The sequence below is a fragment of the Plasmodium cynomolgi genome, chromosome 12 (assembly GCF_000321355.1).
Source record: "Plasmodium cynomolgi strain B DNA, chromosome 12, whole genome shotgun sequence".
NCBI lineage: Eukaryota > Apicomplexa > Aconoidasida > Haemosporida > Plasmodiidae > Plasmodium > Plasmodium cynomolgi.
The window spans coordinates 1,915,204-1,929,872 of NC_020405.1; the positions used below are offsets into that span (position 1 = coordinate 1,915,204).

General features: G+C 41.6%; 6 protein-coding genes across 6 annotated transcripts; 4 read left to right on the forward strand and 2 right to left on the reverse strand.

Annotated features, from left to right (window-relative positions):
- Nucleotides 1-555: 555 nt before the first annotated feature.
- Nucleotides 556-2,341, forward strand: PCYB_125330 (hypothetical protein). Its single transcript, XM_004223866.1, has 4 exons — nt 556-880; nt 1,274-1,378; nt 1,602-1,632; nt 1,872-2,341. Exons 1-4 carry the CDS (start codon nt 557-559, stop codon nt 2,012-2,014), a joined length of 603 nt encoding a protein of 200 aa, XP_004223914.1. The 5' UTR covers nt 556; the 3' UTR covers nt 2,015-2,341.
- A 908-nt stretch (nt 2,342-3,249) lies between these two features.
- Nucleotides 3,250-5,674, forward strand: PCYB_125340 (splicing factor 3B subunit 2; the record flags this gene model as incomplete). Its single annotated transcript, XM_004223867.1, has 3 exons — nt 3,250-3,339; nt 3,534-3,660; nt 3,879-5,674. The coding sequence occupies 3 exons, from the start codon at nt 3,250-3,252 to the stop codon at nt 5,672-5,674; spliced, it is 2,013 nt and encodes a 670-aa protein (XP_004223915.1).
- Nucleotides 5,675-6,337: 663 nt separating this feature from the next.
- PCYB_125350 (hypothetical protein) lies at nt 6,338-7,941 on the forward strand. The gene is made up of 7 exons (XM_004223868.1): nt 6,338-6,494; nt 6,601-6,670; nt 6,846-6,899; nt 7,035-7,119; nt 7,252-7,403; nt 7,518-7,604; nt 7,724-7,941. Exons 1-7 carry the CDS (start codon nt 6,356-6,358, stop codon nt 7,749-7,751), a joined length of 615 nt encoding a protein of 204 aa, XP_004223916.1. The 5' UTR covers nt 6,338-6,355; the 3' UTR covers nt 7,752-7,941.
- Nucleotides 7,942-9,276: 1,335 nt separating this feature from the next.
- PCYB_125360 (phosphatidylinositol-4-phosphate-5-kinase) lies at nt 9,277-10,945 on the forward strand (the record flags this gene model as incomplete). Its single annotated transcript, XM_004223869.1, has 4 exons — nt 9,277-9,438; nt 9,695-10,313; nt 10,519-10,655; nt 10,883-10,945. The coding sequence occupies 4 exons, from the start codon at nt 9,277-9,279 to the stop codon at nt 10,943-10,945; spliced, it is 981 nt and encodes a 326-aa protein (XP_004223917.1).
- A 993-nt stretch (nt 10,946-11,938) lies between these two features.
- Nucleotides 11,939-12,139, reverse strand: PCYB_125370 (50S ribosomal protein S28e; the record flags this gene model as incomplete). Its single annotated transcript, XM_004223870.1, has 1 exon — nt 11,939-12,139. A coding segment is annotated over one exon (201 nt), but the record flags the coding sequence as incomplete, so codon positions are not given.
- A 1,923-nt stretch (nt 12,140-14,062) lies between these two features.
- On the reverse strand, nt 14,063-14,614 carry PCYB_125380 (U3 small nucleolar ribonucleoprotein protein IMP3; the record flags this gene model as incomplete). Its single annotated transcript, XM_004223871.1, has 2 exons — nt 14,063-14,297; nt 14,331-14,614. The coding sequence occupies 2 exons, from the start codon at nt 14,612-14,614 to the stop codon at nt 14,063-14,065; spliced, it is 519 nt and encodes a 172-aa protein (XP_004223919.1).
- Between the last annotated feature and the right edge of the window lie 55 nt (nt 14,615-14,669).

Consider the following 14,669-nt stretch of genomic DNA (forward strand, 5'->3'; position numbering starts at 1 on the left):
TATATGACACAATTTGCAATTGTTTTGTTTAAAACGCGTTCTACAGAAATGCCATTTGGGGGAAATTTCCAAAAATGAATAATTTTTTCAATTTGGGGAATTGCCTTCAAAGTGAAGGATATGCCATGCCAGTGGCTTGCGCGCCGAAGATTTTTCTTTCTCACCATGGATACGCCTACATGGATATTTATATTTATATTTACATATATATGTAAATATATGCGCATATACGTGTCCCACACTAAACGCGTTTCAGTGTATGTACACGAACGAACGGATGAGTGAGGCTAAAAAAATGGTGAAACACAATGAGAGCACATTTTGCAGGATGGACAGCGCCGTTACACGGGTGACTTGTGTACACCTCATCGGAATTTCCACACCTTAAACATTTGTGAAAACATGCTCATGCGATCATGTTCAATTACATGTGTGAGAAAAATTGCTTGCCTCCCAAAAATGAGCTAACCTATCCCTTTATATTTTACCCCTAATCATAATCATAATCATAATCTTCTTCTTCTTCTTCTTCTTTTTTTTTTTTTTTTTTCCTCTAATGAACAAAAATTGTCTTACCTCTGTTTGTAATGTGTGCCCTTTGTTTACTGGTGTAATTAGCGCCCACCCGTCATTTTATTCACCACAGTTACGTCCCGTTTCGTATCCTTTTATTCATTTTATCTTTGGCCAATTTTTTGTTAGCCATCCGTCTACCCTTCCCCCCACTTGCGTACCAGCATTTACGGCTTCCAAAAAAATGAATAAAGTGCAGTTCCTTTTTCTGCTTTCGCTCATTTCGCTATTCTGGAAAGGTGCAGACATAAAATGCTCAGCCCCCACAGGGGCTGCTCCTGAAGGCCCCAGTTTCGCCCAAACGAAGGTACAAAACGCACTTACCTTGCTTGCTAGTTGGTCACATTTTGTAATTCTCTATAATTTTCCTCACCTAACGGTTGCCGCTTTTCGTGAACAGTTTTTTACTTTTCCGTATGTCATTTTTCGTGGGAAAAAATATTTTTTGACGATTTTTCCATTTCTGCTCAAAATGTAGAGAGCAGCGGCGGAACAAAATAAGGCATTTTTTCATGATGTGCAAGTGGCGCCTGTGGGTTGTTCGGCAAATTTATTGTGCAAATTTATTGTGCAAATTTATTGGACTTATTCATTGGACTTATTCATTGGGCTCATTCATTTGGAGTATTCATTGGGCTTATTCATTGGACTTATTCATTACGCTATTTTCCCCTTCTGCAAATGCTTTCCCCCCCGTTAGGCCCAAAGCGCGGAAAAAAATATGCCCGATTTGTTCAGCTTATTTTCCGCAAAACCGAAATCAGCGCAGCCAATGTTTAACTTTTTCTTGGAGGAAAATCGAAATGTAAAAAAAAGGAACGACTGCTCGACACGTGACCTATTCTGCATGAAAATTTAGCGTATTTTATATGCAGCTTTGTTGCGCATTTTTAGAGATAATTTTTGAAGAAAATTAAGAGCTAGCAGTTGTACATATGTGCGTGGAAATAATCTACTGTTCTTTGAGTGTGTTCCCCCTTCGCTGCCCCTTTGTTTAACTTTTTTTTTTTTTTTTTTTGCTATTTCAGTTATGGCTACATCGCACGAAGAACAATGAAGGTATGATCAACATTGCACACTTTCGAAAACTCTCAAAGTTAACAAATGTTGAAGTGGTGTTGAGATGGGGAGAGGCGTTACGCTTCACTCGGTTGCGTATGCCCACATGAGAGAATAAAAAATTACACCCGCAAGTGCAGATCGCACCCGTACGTACACATCACACGCGTAAAGTACAAATAACACCCGCAAGTACACATAGCACCCGCGGCGATATATGACCACATACACCTTTTCAGCGAACAGAAATACGCGAAGACGCTTTGCTGACTTTCAAGAACTCAGACAGAACGACTTATCGCGGTTTCACGAATTGATGGGCATCCAGAATGAGCAAATGAATATGATGAAAAATGCCTTGCTGTCCATGGAGGAGGTGTAAAAAGTTTGGAAAAATGTGAACCAGTTGTCACCATGCAAATGGCAATTCTCCATTTAGGCGTTTTCTTTTTCGTGTGTAAATATTTTCTATCGGCTGTCGATCCTTCCGTTGCGTTTCCTTTTTACAATTTTTTTTTCTCATTTGTCGTTAAGGACTTGTTATGCAGCGGTTATGCAGTGGTTAAGCTTTACTTAGTTTGTGTGTCCCTTTGGGGATAACGCTGCCTTTAAAACGAAGTGCCGTAATTTGCGACGCAAGAACAGGCGTTACCGCGCAGGGGCGCATACGCATATGCATTCATATAAGTAGTACATTTTTTTTTTCCCCCCACATTCTACCCCTTCCCTTTTTCTGTTTTTTCGTGAAGTGCTTCTTATGGCCAGACAGCGGATATATAAAATTATTTAACTGTCTCCTCTGTCGCTTCCGTGCGGTAGTAGGCTCGTCTAAAGGCGGACTTACGGCATGGTAAAAGGGGACATCACTTTTTTTAAATAATTATCAAAGTTTACGGTGTCTGCGCGGGGAGGGGGTGCCCCTTTTTCAGGAAAATAAAAAAAAGAAAAAGAAATGCAAATAAGATGCAAATAAGATGCAAATAAGATGCAAGTAAAATGAAACAAAATTTGATCCAATGAACATATGCAGATGATTTATTCCTGGCACAAATAACTCACCCAGGTGCGCAATTAACGCGGGAAAAAAAATGGCACAAAAAAAAAAAAAAAAACGCAGTGTATGACAACGTACAGGAAAATGAGACCATAAAAACGTATATGCGCACTCGCGCCTCTTTTACGACGTTTACCTAATTTTTTGCCGCATGTGACACGTTCGAGGGGCAAGGAGTTGAATCGGATAAAAGGCGTTTTTTTAAAAGTGTAAAATGAATATGCTTAGCAAACTAAGCAGCGCGTAAATGCGTGTTTCGATTTCCTCTTTTTTTTTTTTCCGTCATATAATAAAGTCCCTTTTTGCATGACTAACGATTTATGAGGACTTGCTCTATCGAAGCAAGGCTACGCTTTCCACATGGTTGACTCGATTTTCAATTCGTGTACTTTTTTTCTTCATGCCCATGTAAAGGCGAATGCGAAAAGGATGCATTTTCGCTGAGGCATAAAAGCAGAGCCATGCAACGTAGAACTCGCAAAACAAAACAAGGCGAAATAACGCCCGGTTTAGAAAGCGAGGACGAAGTGTTAGCAGAATAGAAACTCCATCGAAGAAGAACCATGGCCGTGGCAGACCTGATTGACATTAAGAAGTTGAAGGAACTGCGGAGGACCAACCCCATCAAGGCCAAAAATCTCATAAAAAAAATAGTACGTCGAAGGAGAGAAAAAATGATTTGCACGTGTGAAAAAGCAGCTCGAATCACATGTTAAAAGCGGCAGCAGCGCGCTCGTGGAGCGTATCTGCATGTATGCAAAATGTAAGCAATTGTACGGACATAACTCCGTGGCAGTCTTGCCTGTGCTCCCCATATGCGCGTCCTTTCTGCCCATTTTTTTTGCAGAAGAAGAAAAATGCCAAGAAGGAAAAGAAGGACAAAACGGAGAGGAAGATCGACACCAATGGTGCTGTAAAAAGAAATGCTGCGAGCAGCCACCGATACGAACCCTACGTGGAGTACGTGGAGGAAGGTAGGAAGGCGAGAGAAAAGCAGCCCTGTGCAGATGCGAACAGGCGGCGGGATAATATGCCACCCAGCTGCACGTAACTAATTGTGAGTAGGTTGTGCGCAACGTACGTTACGTAAGTATACCTTCCCTCGTGTATTCCTACCCGAGTGTATTCCCACCATCTCATATAACCCATCTGTGCCCGATTTGTCTTCCCCGTTACTCCCCCCCACACACAGATATCGATGAAGAAATTTTTAAAAACTTCCAAGATGTGTACAAAAAGTTTAAAGGGAACACGGATGACCTAGCGGAATATGAACAGGAGATGGAAGATGAAAAAAAAAAAAATCTGAAGGATAGCCACTCGGAAGACGACTCAGATGATGACTCAGGTGACGACTCGGATGAGGACTTGGACGATGGAGGAGAAGAAGAAGAGGAAGAAAATGGGGGAAAGGCAAAAAATAAAGAACCCATTTCTAAAAAAGCATTAAAATTGCTAAGTAGACCATCCGTTGTGAAATTAAAAGAATTTGCAAAAAAACCGGAGCTAGTCGAAATATGGGACACGACAGCAAGTGACCCATTTTTCTTTGTCTGGTTAAAATGCCTAAAAGATTCGGTGCCTGTGCCACAACAGTGGTGTCAAAAGAGGAAATATATGCACGGAAAGAGAGGCATTGAAAAAATCCCATATAAATTACCCCCCTACATTGAAGATACCAAAATTAGTGAAATTAGGCAAGCAATAAAAGAAAAAGAAGAACAAAAATCATTAAAGCAAAAAATGAGAGATAGAGTCAGACCAAAGCTACACACCATGGACATCGACTACCAAACACTTCATGATGCTTTCTTTAAATATGCAACAAAACCAAAATTAGTAAAATTTGCAGATGTATATTATGAAGGAAAAGAATTTGAGTTAAAAACGAAAAAATTTCGCCCAGGAGTTATTTCGGAAAAGTTGAGAAAAGCATTAAACATAGATCCAAGTGAACCCTTACCTTGGTTATTTAATATGCAGAAATATGGATTACCTCCTTCTTTTCCATATTTAAATATCCCAGGGTTGAATGAACTTACATCGGAGAACTCAGCAGGGATGACTAGCCATGGCAACACATCAGGTTTACACCCACAGAGTGGCATGAACAAACCACAAGAAGATGGAGCAAAAGCAAAATACGAAAATGTAGATGACTCGGGAAATATCGTTTATGGAAATTTCATATCTCATCACACAAGTGATAACAGTAGTAAGTACCCTGATGACTTCCTATGGGGAGAGATAGATGAAACTTATGTAAACTCTGAGGAGGAGGAAGAGGAAGAGGAGGAAGGAGAGGAAGAAATGGAAGAAGCAGATGAAGAGGGCAAAGATGAGAAGAAGAGAAAAAAAAAAGGATTGTCAAAAGAACAGAAAGAAAAAATGGATGGACTCGATTCGGAAAATGCAAATCTGAATTTGAATGACGATATAATGAAAGCGAATTATAACAGTGGACTGTACAGTGTTGCCACGAATACGAAAATAAACGGGTCGTATACTCCCTTCATGGAAAGCGGAGTAAACTCCGTAGATCTTACTTCCTTCATTTCTGGATACGAAACACCTAAATATGTGTACAATAATAGCTACATCAATCCAGCACATATCAAGCCATACACAGTGCTCCAAAAGGAAGAAGTACCCATGTCAGGGAATAATTTATTTGCTTCAAATGTGAAATATAAAATTAATCCCGCTGTTTCTATCATGAGTAAGTCGTCGAACGTTTCAGAGGCAGGGGGAGGAGGTATCACCCCTTTCAGCGCAGTCGCCATGTCAACACCTTATGCTCCAAGTGAGACGGGAAAGAAACTCCAAATTAATCCTCCACAGACCAATATAGAAGATATAAAAAAGGAGCTCAGCAAACATGAGGAGTTGTCGAATAAGGCGAAGCTCGTGTCGGCTCAGGTAGACCCACCCAAGAAGGGCAAGAAGGAGGAGAAGAAAAAGAAAAAAAAGAAGTACTTCAAGTTTTGAGCAGCTCATTCCCTCTTATGTGTCTTCTGCTTTTTTCCCCAGTATTATACCTATTGGAGTACCTGCTGGGTGGCTACCCACAAGGACGAACTCTTGTTGTTCCCACGTTAAAGCAACATCACTGTGCATTCACGTGCCGATGTTGGAACCCTTTTTTTTACGTTTTCAAAGTGGGTTGGATTAACTTCCACCACGTTTACTATGCATGCAGTGCACAATTTTGTTAAAACCTTTTTTTTTTTTTCAAAAATTGTTGAATGTGCACCATTTTGTGAAGCATTCATTTGGTGCACATACGAAACGGCGGAGAGGGGAAATAATTTTTTTTGTCTTTTCCAAGGGACATGGATTTCATCATGGGGGGGCTGTGCATGGCGAGAGAGAGGTCTCCCATTGTTTATCCCATTTTTCTCGCGCGTAGTTCTGCAAGTAAATGCGGTCAACTTGACAGGTGCACACATGGCAACAAAGGAAATACGTGTACGTACACAGCATGGCAACGGGTGAATCTGAAGCAGAAGGGGTTCACATACCACGTCCGTTCTGCGCACAATGTGTAGCCGAACTAAGATAAACCTCCCTCCACAAAAATGAAAAAAAAAAGGCAACGTAAGGCCAACCCCCTGTGAGAGTACAACCCAATTTTACACTCCCGATTTGCGAAAAAAAACAGAAGACATAATGAAAAAAAAGGGAAAAAGCAACGACGAAAAAAAACTAATCCTGTATGACATCATGCTGGAGAGTGAATCCTTTTTCATACTAAAGGAGTTGGAGGCGCTTGCGCCAAAGAAGGGGATCCGCTCCCTCTTCGTCAAGGGTTAAAACATATGCACAGAAGCTGCACATGTTTGGTAGGCAATCCTTTCGCGTATGCAAACATAGTTATATATGAAACACCCCTCGTGTGTTCCTTCCCCAATTAGACCTACTACAACAGCTAGTGGATGATAACAAAGTCAAGTCGGAGAAGGTCGGCTCGCAGAACGTTTACTGGTATGTCTACAGCGGCGGACAGAGAAAGGGGAAGAACGGCATAGTGAGTCGTCGTTCCTCCACGCACACCTAATGAGGGTGCGCCTTTTTGTGCATTCCCCTGTTTTTCTAATTCGTTACGCATATGCCTTATTCTCCTCTTCTCCTCGCCTCATTTTTGTTTCTTCCCCTCAAGGGTGCTGAAAACTGAGGAATCCTCCACTCTGCAGAATTCGTACCAGGAGATGAAGTCGGCATAATCGGTTTTGCAATGTGTAGTAGTACACCTGGCATGCAAAACGGAGAGGCGGAGGGAACACAACCGGGCACACGTACACAATCGGACATATACACACAACCGGACACACACTTCTTTCTTTGCAAGAGAAAAAAAGGAAGAGTGTGAAGAGAACGCCAAAAGGGAGAAGGAGGGCTATGAAGAATTCGCGAACTCTTTAAGCATTTCGCAGGTGTGATGGCAGCGATTCTTCTTTGCTTTTTCATTATCCGTAGTTCACCGTGCATGAGTGTGCGTGTCAGTATGTACATGTGTGTACCTCTACGGCACTGCCCCATGACCCCACTGCCCACTGCGCACGCAGGACCACTTGAGAGACAAGCTAGAGGAAGCCCAAACGCTAATGAGCCATCTAGAGGAGAAGAAGAGAGAGCTGGAAAATGTGAAGAAGGCGGATATAAAGCAGATAGAAAAGATGAAGATGCAGAATGAGTGTGCCATGGAGTCCATTCAGAGGTTCGAAAATGTAACAACTCCGCGGTTGTGCTGAAGCGGCATTGCCCTTTTTAACATTGCACACATTTCCGTGGTGAAGCAACATTTTTTTTATTCCATTTTTATCGTCAAAAGATGGAACAACAACATCTTCTTGGTGAAGCAGTGGATCCAGGACAGAACAAACAAACCCGCAGACACAGTCGATAGACTCCTGGGAATGTAATTTTAATTTATGAACGAAGAAAAAAATTACAAAAAGGGAACTCCCAATTTGTTATGTAGAAGGAGAGGTATGTACAGCCACTTTGGAATAATTTTTTTTTTTTTTTTTTTTTTAGCAAAGATATATTTAATAACTGGAACTGAAATGGTATAGCCCTTTCGTTGCGCGAGATATCACGTTGGGATGTGAGTGCAGACTGACTCACATGTATAGTGGGATGTTTACATATGTGTGCAAGAAATTGTTGTCACGTGTGGACAAACGTGTAGCATTCTCTTTTTTTAGGAAGTGTTCCAAATGGGGCATTTTTTTTTTATGAGAAATTTGTTTGGCTATAAGCGGCAGACACTTCTTTGCCTGCAGATGGTCATTTGGAGAGAAAATTTTTTAAAATCGGGGGGAACAATAACGTAACATTCACGTGAGAGATATTTCGAACTTGAAAGTGGCTTCCTACATGTGAGAGTGCGTCAGTGAATTCGCTGTCTGCCAACTTCCAAATGACGCACGTGAGCATTCCCCCAAAATAGTACAAGCGTACCAACCGCCTACACGCATGTACACCTTTGAAAATTTGCAAGCGGCAGCGCAAAAGCGGGAAATTTCATAAGGGGAATTCCCAAATGGTTGTTTCACTCCTGTTCTACAATTAAAAGGGTTGATCAAATCGCAACAAATTTCCCATAAAATGAAAAAAAAAAAAAAAAATTGAGTTCTCCAATGTGAAACATTTCTCGCGCGTGGATAATTTTTTTTTTTTTTTACATGTTCACGAAATTTTACAATAACGAAAATGACGCTTTTACGTGAATTTTATTTTTTTTACACTTTTACGGGTTCGCATGACGCATGAGAAGTGTGAAGGGGTAGATAAAGCAGGCCGCCTGAGGTGTCCCTGTGATCGTGCCGCGTAAAAAATGTTGCATAGCCATGTGCGCCAGTGTACACACTAGCGAAAATTGGCTTCACATTTACTCCATAATTTGGTAGTTGCTCCCTTTAACGTTGCTATAATGTAAATATTGGCGCGTTCGCCCTTGCGTTCGCATGTTTCCGTTTTTTTGTGCGCACACCGCAAGCGTACGTTGCGCGAGTTTTTATGATTCACATTCGCATATATGTGTAATGTGTGTTCGTTTGTTCGTTTGATCGTTTGATCGTTTGATCGTTTGATCGTTTGATTGTTTGATCGTTTGTTTGATTGATCGTTTGTTTGATTGATTGTTTTTGTGTATGTGTGTTTTTTTTTTTTTTTATTCTCCACCTTTGGCAGCGAAGCACAGCATTCATTTGACGCTCACTACAACTTCTTAACCATCCTTGTCACTCTTTTGTTCGCGAAACCGTGTGACGTAAATTTTGTGAGAAGGGCAGATTCGCGTGGACTTGCTGCGTGGGTGTAACAGAGGCTCGTGCGAATTGTTCTGCCTCGCCCGGTCACTGCCAACGGAATCGCGCGCACGTGCGTGTGTACACACATGTGTATATATGTACACATATACACATATATACATATATACATATACATACATATACACATAACAGCGCGAGTGTCGCTTCTTTACGCGGGAGTGTTGCTTCTTTACGCGGGAGTGTCGCTTCTTTACGCGCGAATTATGCCTCTTGACCTGCGCGCCCAAATCGAAGCAATTTTTTTCGATTTTCAAAATGAGGTGTTGCACTAAGAATGCAGTGAACGTAGAAAGCCCTAAGAAGGTAATCGTTGTCGAAACGGAGGATGACACCCGGGAAGAGGAGAACCCGTACGAAGACCTCCCCACAGTTACCGTCACGCTGAGCGACGGCTCAGTGTACACGGGCACTACGAAGGTATGAGCTGTGCGGATCTGCAACGGAGCCGTGAGAAGCCCAGGCCTCATTCCACGTGGCTGCTCCTGGAAGGAGAGCCAAACGGGCGCGCCCACAGGCACACACATATGTGTATATCTGCGGATGCATATCTGCTGATGCATATCTGTTGATGCATGTCTCCTCGTGCATATCTTCTCGTGCATATCTCCTCGTGCATAACTTCTCATTCGTAACCGCTCACGTGCTTCCCTTTTTCTTCCTCTGAATGCTGCAGGACAATCGCGTGCACGGACGGGGGGTACTGAAGTACGCAAATGGAGACCAATACGAGGGAGAATTTGTTGACGGCAAAAAGGAAGGAAAGGGAAAATGGACAGATAAAGAAAATAATACATACGAAGGAGATTGGGTAAATGATAAAAGACATGGAAAAGGAGTATACAAAACAGCAGACGGATTTATTTTTGAAGGTGAGTTTGCAAATAACAAAAGGGAAGGAGAAGGAACCATTATCACTCCGGAGATGACTAAATATGTTTGTTCATTCCAGGATGATGTGGAGGTAGGAGAAGCGGAATTTTTTTTTGCAAATGGTGACCATGCCCTTGGGTATATTAAAGATGGTTACTTATCTCAAAATGGAAGATATGAATTTAAAAATGGAGATATTTACGTGGGAAATTTCGAGAAAGGATTATTTCATGGCGAAGGGTACTACAAATGGAACAACGATGCGAATTACGCAGTTTATGAGGGGCATTATTCTGAAGGAAAGAAACACGGGAAGGGTCAGCTCATCAATAAGGACGGCCGCATATTGTGTGGTGTATTCAGGGATAATAATATGGACGGCGAGTTTTTAGAAATTAGTCCTCAAGGGAATCAAACGAAGGGTACGTACGGTCGCGGCATGGCATAGGGTGGGGGCGTCGCTCCATCATTCGACTTTCCCCCCAGGAGAAGCCATAGCTCACATTTTACTTTATTTTACTTTATTTTACTTTATTTCATTTTATTTATTTGCTTACTTATTTTAAACTGACCCCGATTCACACGCACACCCAACTTTCCTCCCTCCCCAACACACACACACTGCAGTCCTGTACGACAAGGGATTTTTTGTCAAAGTTCTGGACAAGATTGAAGAAAACCTAGACGTGCAGGAATTCCTCAAGGATTCCATCATTCACACAACTATTTTTTCCGACCCGAATACGTATAAGAAGTTGTATGAGGTAGGTGTTCCCGCGCGCAGGGCTCAGCTTCTCCGAGTGGCTTCTCCGAGTGGCTTCTCCGAGTGGCTTCTCCGAGTGGCCTCCTCGGGGTGATCCCTTTTTGCGGAACAGCCATTTCACAATTGCGATTGGGTGAATAAATATGTAGGGGGGAAATTTTCCACCTTATGTACCTTTGCGCAAAATTTTGAAACAATGCTTTTCATCCGCTTCTTCCCCCTTTGCAGATCAAGGAAAAGAAGAAGCCCCAGTTTCGCCTTAACTTAAAAAGGACGCAGCCGAGGAGTTGAGCGACCCTGGTGGAGTTGTGTCGTATGCAGGGCAAAGGGAAGGTACATCTGTCAGTCTGCACTCGCGCCCAGGTTCGTTTTTCTCAGATTTGCGCTGGTCCCCGCGGTTTGTACGTTTGTGGGTGTACTCCTGTGTGGATGTACTCCTTTGTGGGGCTACTCCTTTGTGGGGCTGCTCCTTTGTTTGTCTACACATTTGCGCTCTTACGCACGTTTGCTTTTTCCCTGAACCCTAACAGCCGAACTTTCTTATTTTTTCACCCTGCCCCATGTGCCCATTTGAACCCACTGAAACTGCTTTGTCACTAATTGGTACTTTGAAGGGGCTGACGCGGAAACGCGATGCAGTGCAGTGCCCCGTGAGGGGAGACATACGTATATGTGTAAGGCTCCTTTTTTATTTCTTTCGGATTGAAAAGGTCTTTTTTTCGCGTGGTTCCCTTGTTGAGGTGGTGCAGGAAAAAAAAAGCGGACGCAGGCATAGATATGCAGGTACACGTGCAGATTTACATCCGTGCGTGCACTTATGCAAGGCTAGCGATGCGTGCGGGGGTTTACACCCCCATGCCGCTGTTTAAAATGCTCAAGGTGAAGAAAAAGGAGGTGATATGCATTCACGTAAACATATGATAAAAAAAAGGGAGGGGAAAAATGATGCACAAAAAGGGACATATAATTAATGAGTGGACCTAAGTTCATATGTTGCGCATATATGTACATGTGGCGTGGCTTCATCTTTTATCGCTTTTGCAATTGGAAGGGGGGGTATGTTCTTCCTCTCTTTACAACGCAGCGATGATGAGGGCCGGATGGCGGGCATGCTGCAGTTCAGGCCATCAATATAAGCATTTGTGCGCTCCTCACGTAGATGATACTGCCATTCGTCCTTCTTCCTCACCCCTTCCATGGTCCCGATTTGTAATCCCCCCACGCGCAGATAAGGATAGGCCCTTCTTCTTCCTCCTCCTCCCCTCTCTTCTCCGCGTCGAACTATCTTAATCTTCTTGCTTCTCTTTCCGTTTCGAGTAAAGCTAAAATATCTCCTTCTCTAACTGGTCCCTTAACATTTCTGATTAAAAATCTTCCTGACAATTCTGTATCTCCCATAAATTGTGCCCTGACTTGTATGACTCCTCCTCTGCTTCCAGTTCTTCCCAAAACTTTTTCCACTTTGGCTAACTTGGACTTTTCCATTTTGATAAAAAATGAGAGAAAAAAAGGCGGCCGTTTGGTAAGAAGAGGGTCGGTTAAAACGAAATAGGTAAATAATTCACTAAATAATTAAGTAATTAAGTAAATAGTTGATAATTAAGTAAGTAATTAATAATTAAGTAATTAATTAACCAATTAACCAATTAAATAATTAACTAATTAAATAAATCGCTTTCCGGGCAGTTGTGAGAGGGATGCAATTTTTACGAGGGGTTTGAATACGTTATAACTCGTTGCAATTGTTTTCTATTGCATTGCATTGTATTGTATTTTCTTTTAATTCCTTTTAGGCTATTTTTTTTTGACGAAAGAAAAATTGCCCCCTTTTGAAGAAATTTTTTTTTTGCTTATATTATATTGTAATATATATGTGGTGCTTTGTTAAATATTTTTGCAAAAAACTGGCAAACTTTTTTTTTTTTTTCTTTTTTCATCCTTTTGCTTTTGTAAAATTGTACGTACAGAAAAGAAAGCGCGCATATAAATAATATAAATATAATATATTTCGTGTCATACGTACAAGTACAAAGGGTTCGTCCGTACCGGGATTTGGTATTTTTAAAATGCCCCTTTGGTGAAGTAGTAAAAATACCGTTTTCACATTATTATTATTATTGCCAGTGAAAATTAATTGGTGATTTTGTGAATACTTCAAATGTTACGAATATTTTTTCGATCAATTTATTACTCATCACTTTCGATGCTTTGCGAAACACCGCGGTGCTGCGCAGTTGAAACGAAAAAAAAACAAACAACAAAAAAAAACGAACAACGAACAAACTTTGCTGACCATAACGAACTGCATAACTTAACCGCACAACTTGAGCAGTCCGTTTTTTTTTTTTTTTTTTCCCCCCATTTTACGTCATTTTATGTGGTTCAATTTATGTGCTCTTCTTTTTGCTGAACTTTTTTATGCCCTAATTTTTGTGACTGTTTTATGTGACTGCCTTTTGTACGGGGGAGGGGAAAAAAAGTGCCGCAAAAATATTGCGGTCATGCAGATGCTTTACTTAGCGCTGTTGACAAAGTACCACCGTTCAGCTGAGCTCTGTAGGGGAGGAACACCTCTCATTTTTGTTACCCCAAATATCAAAAGAAGTGAACTCGAACAGGGCGAAAAATGAGCAGCGTCCTTTTGTATTAAATGTAAAGGGTTCTGCCGCTTAAATGGTGAACATGTTTGCCGTTCGTTTTCCCTTCCCCTTTTTGTGGTTTTTATAAAAAAGGGATGCTGTTTCGCCTGTGACAGCGCACAGCCGTAACACCGCTCTGTTGTAACACCGCCCAGTCGTAACACCGCCCTGCCGTAACACAACGCACAATATAATAACAGTTCGTTTCCATGTCGGAAAAGGAAAAAAACAAAAAATGGAGAAATACGAGGGGTATATATATATTTATATGTAAATTGTACGTTATTCGCCATTTTTAAGTTTTTTTTTTTTTTTTTTTCCCCATTTGTGAAACCCAAAGGGGAAATAATTCCACCATTCAGAAGTTTCTCACCAAGCGGGGCCTGCACTGGCACGATGCCCCAGTTTGTTCTTTCTAAAAAATATCTTAACCAAACGGCGTGTACGAAAAATGTAAGTTGGGTTACAAACAGGTAGATGGGGTTAAAAAAAAAAAGGGAAACATAAATGTGGCGATGTTCAAAGGACAAGGAAAATTCCGAATCCTAAACACCATCATAAAACATATACCTATTTTGTAACATGCCATAAGAAAATCACAAAAAAAAAAAAAAATTTTTGATAAACTTGGTTTTTTTTCCAAGAGTGGTGTGCAACTCGCTTGGAACTTTCTGCTGCAGCTGCTGTTGATGCTGATACTGCCGCTGCTGCTGACACTGCTGATGCTGCTGCCGCTGCTCCTGCTGCTCCTGCTCCCCACTTTGCTGGGTCAATTGCCAAGGAGCTCATAGTCGTCCCGGTTGTTCTGATGCCTCTGTATGTGCTTTACAATTTTGGACCCATCGGCCCACTTAATATGGTCTTCTAAATTTCTGTTAATATGGAAAGCTGGATTGTTAATTACGTTATTTCCAACCCGCACATTTCCGTGCTGAATGTACGTAATGGCTAGCTGTATGGTTTGAACAAATTTTTGCCTGAACAAAATTACAGCTAATCTCCTTCTACAGAAAGAAGAAACGGAGATTTTTTCACACTCAGCTAAACTGGATTTGCAATTTATTACCCCCATGTCGTATAGCTTGTCTAGCAACTCGCTGGTCATTTTGATCCTAAATTCATCATCGTCTGGCAATAACCTCAGTTTGGAAACTAATTTTGTTATGTAGCCACATATTTTATTATACTTGGTGTAGTCCTCTCTGTTTTGAACTACGTACTTCCTCAAGACTTTCACCTCGCGCACATTTCGGGTCCTCTTCCAGTCGTACAGGTTCACCTTTTTGAGCAGCTTCTGCTCGTGGTACTTCAGTTTACGCATTTTGTGCTCACCCGGTTGGCGGTTTCAGCAGTTTTGGCGGTTTCAGCAGTTTTGG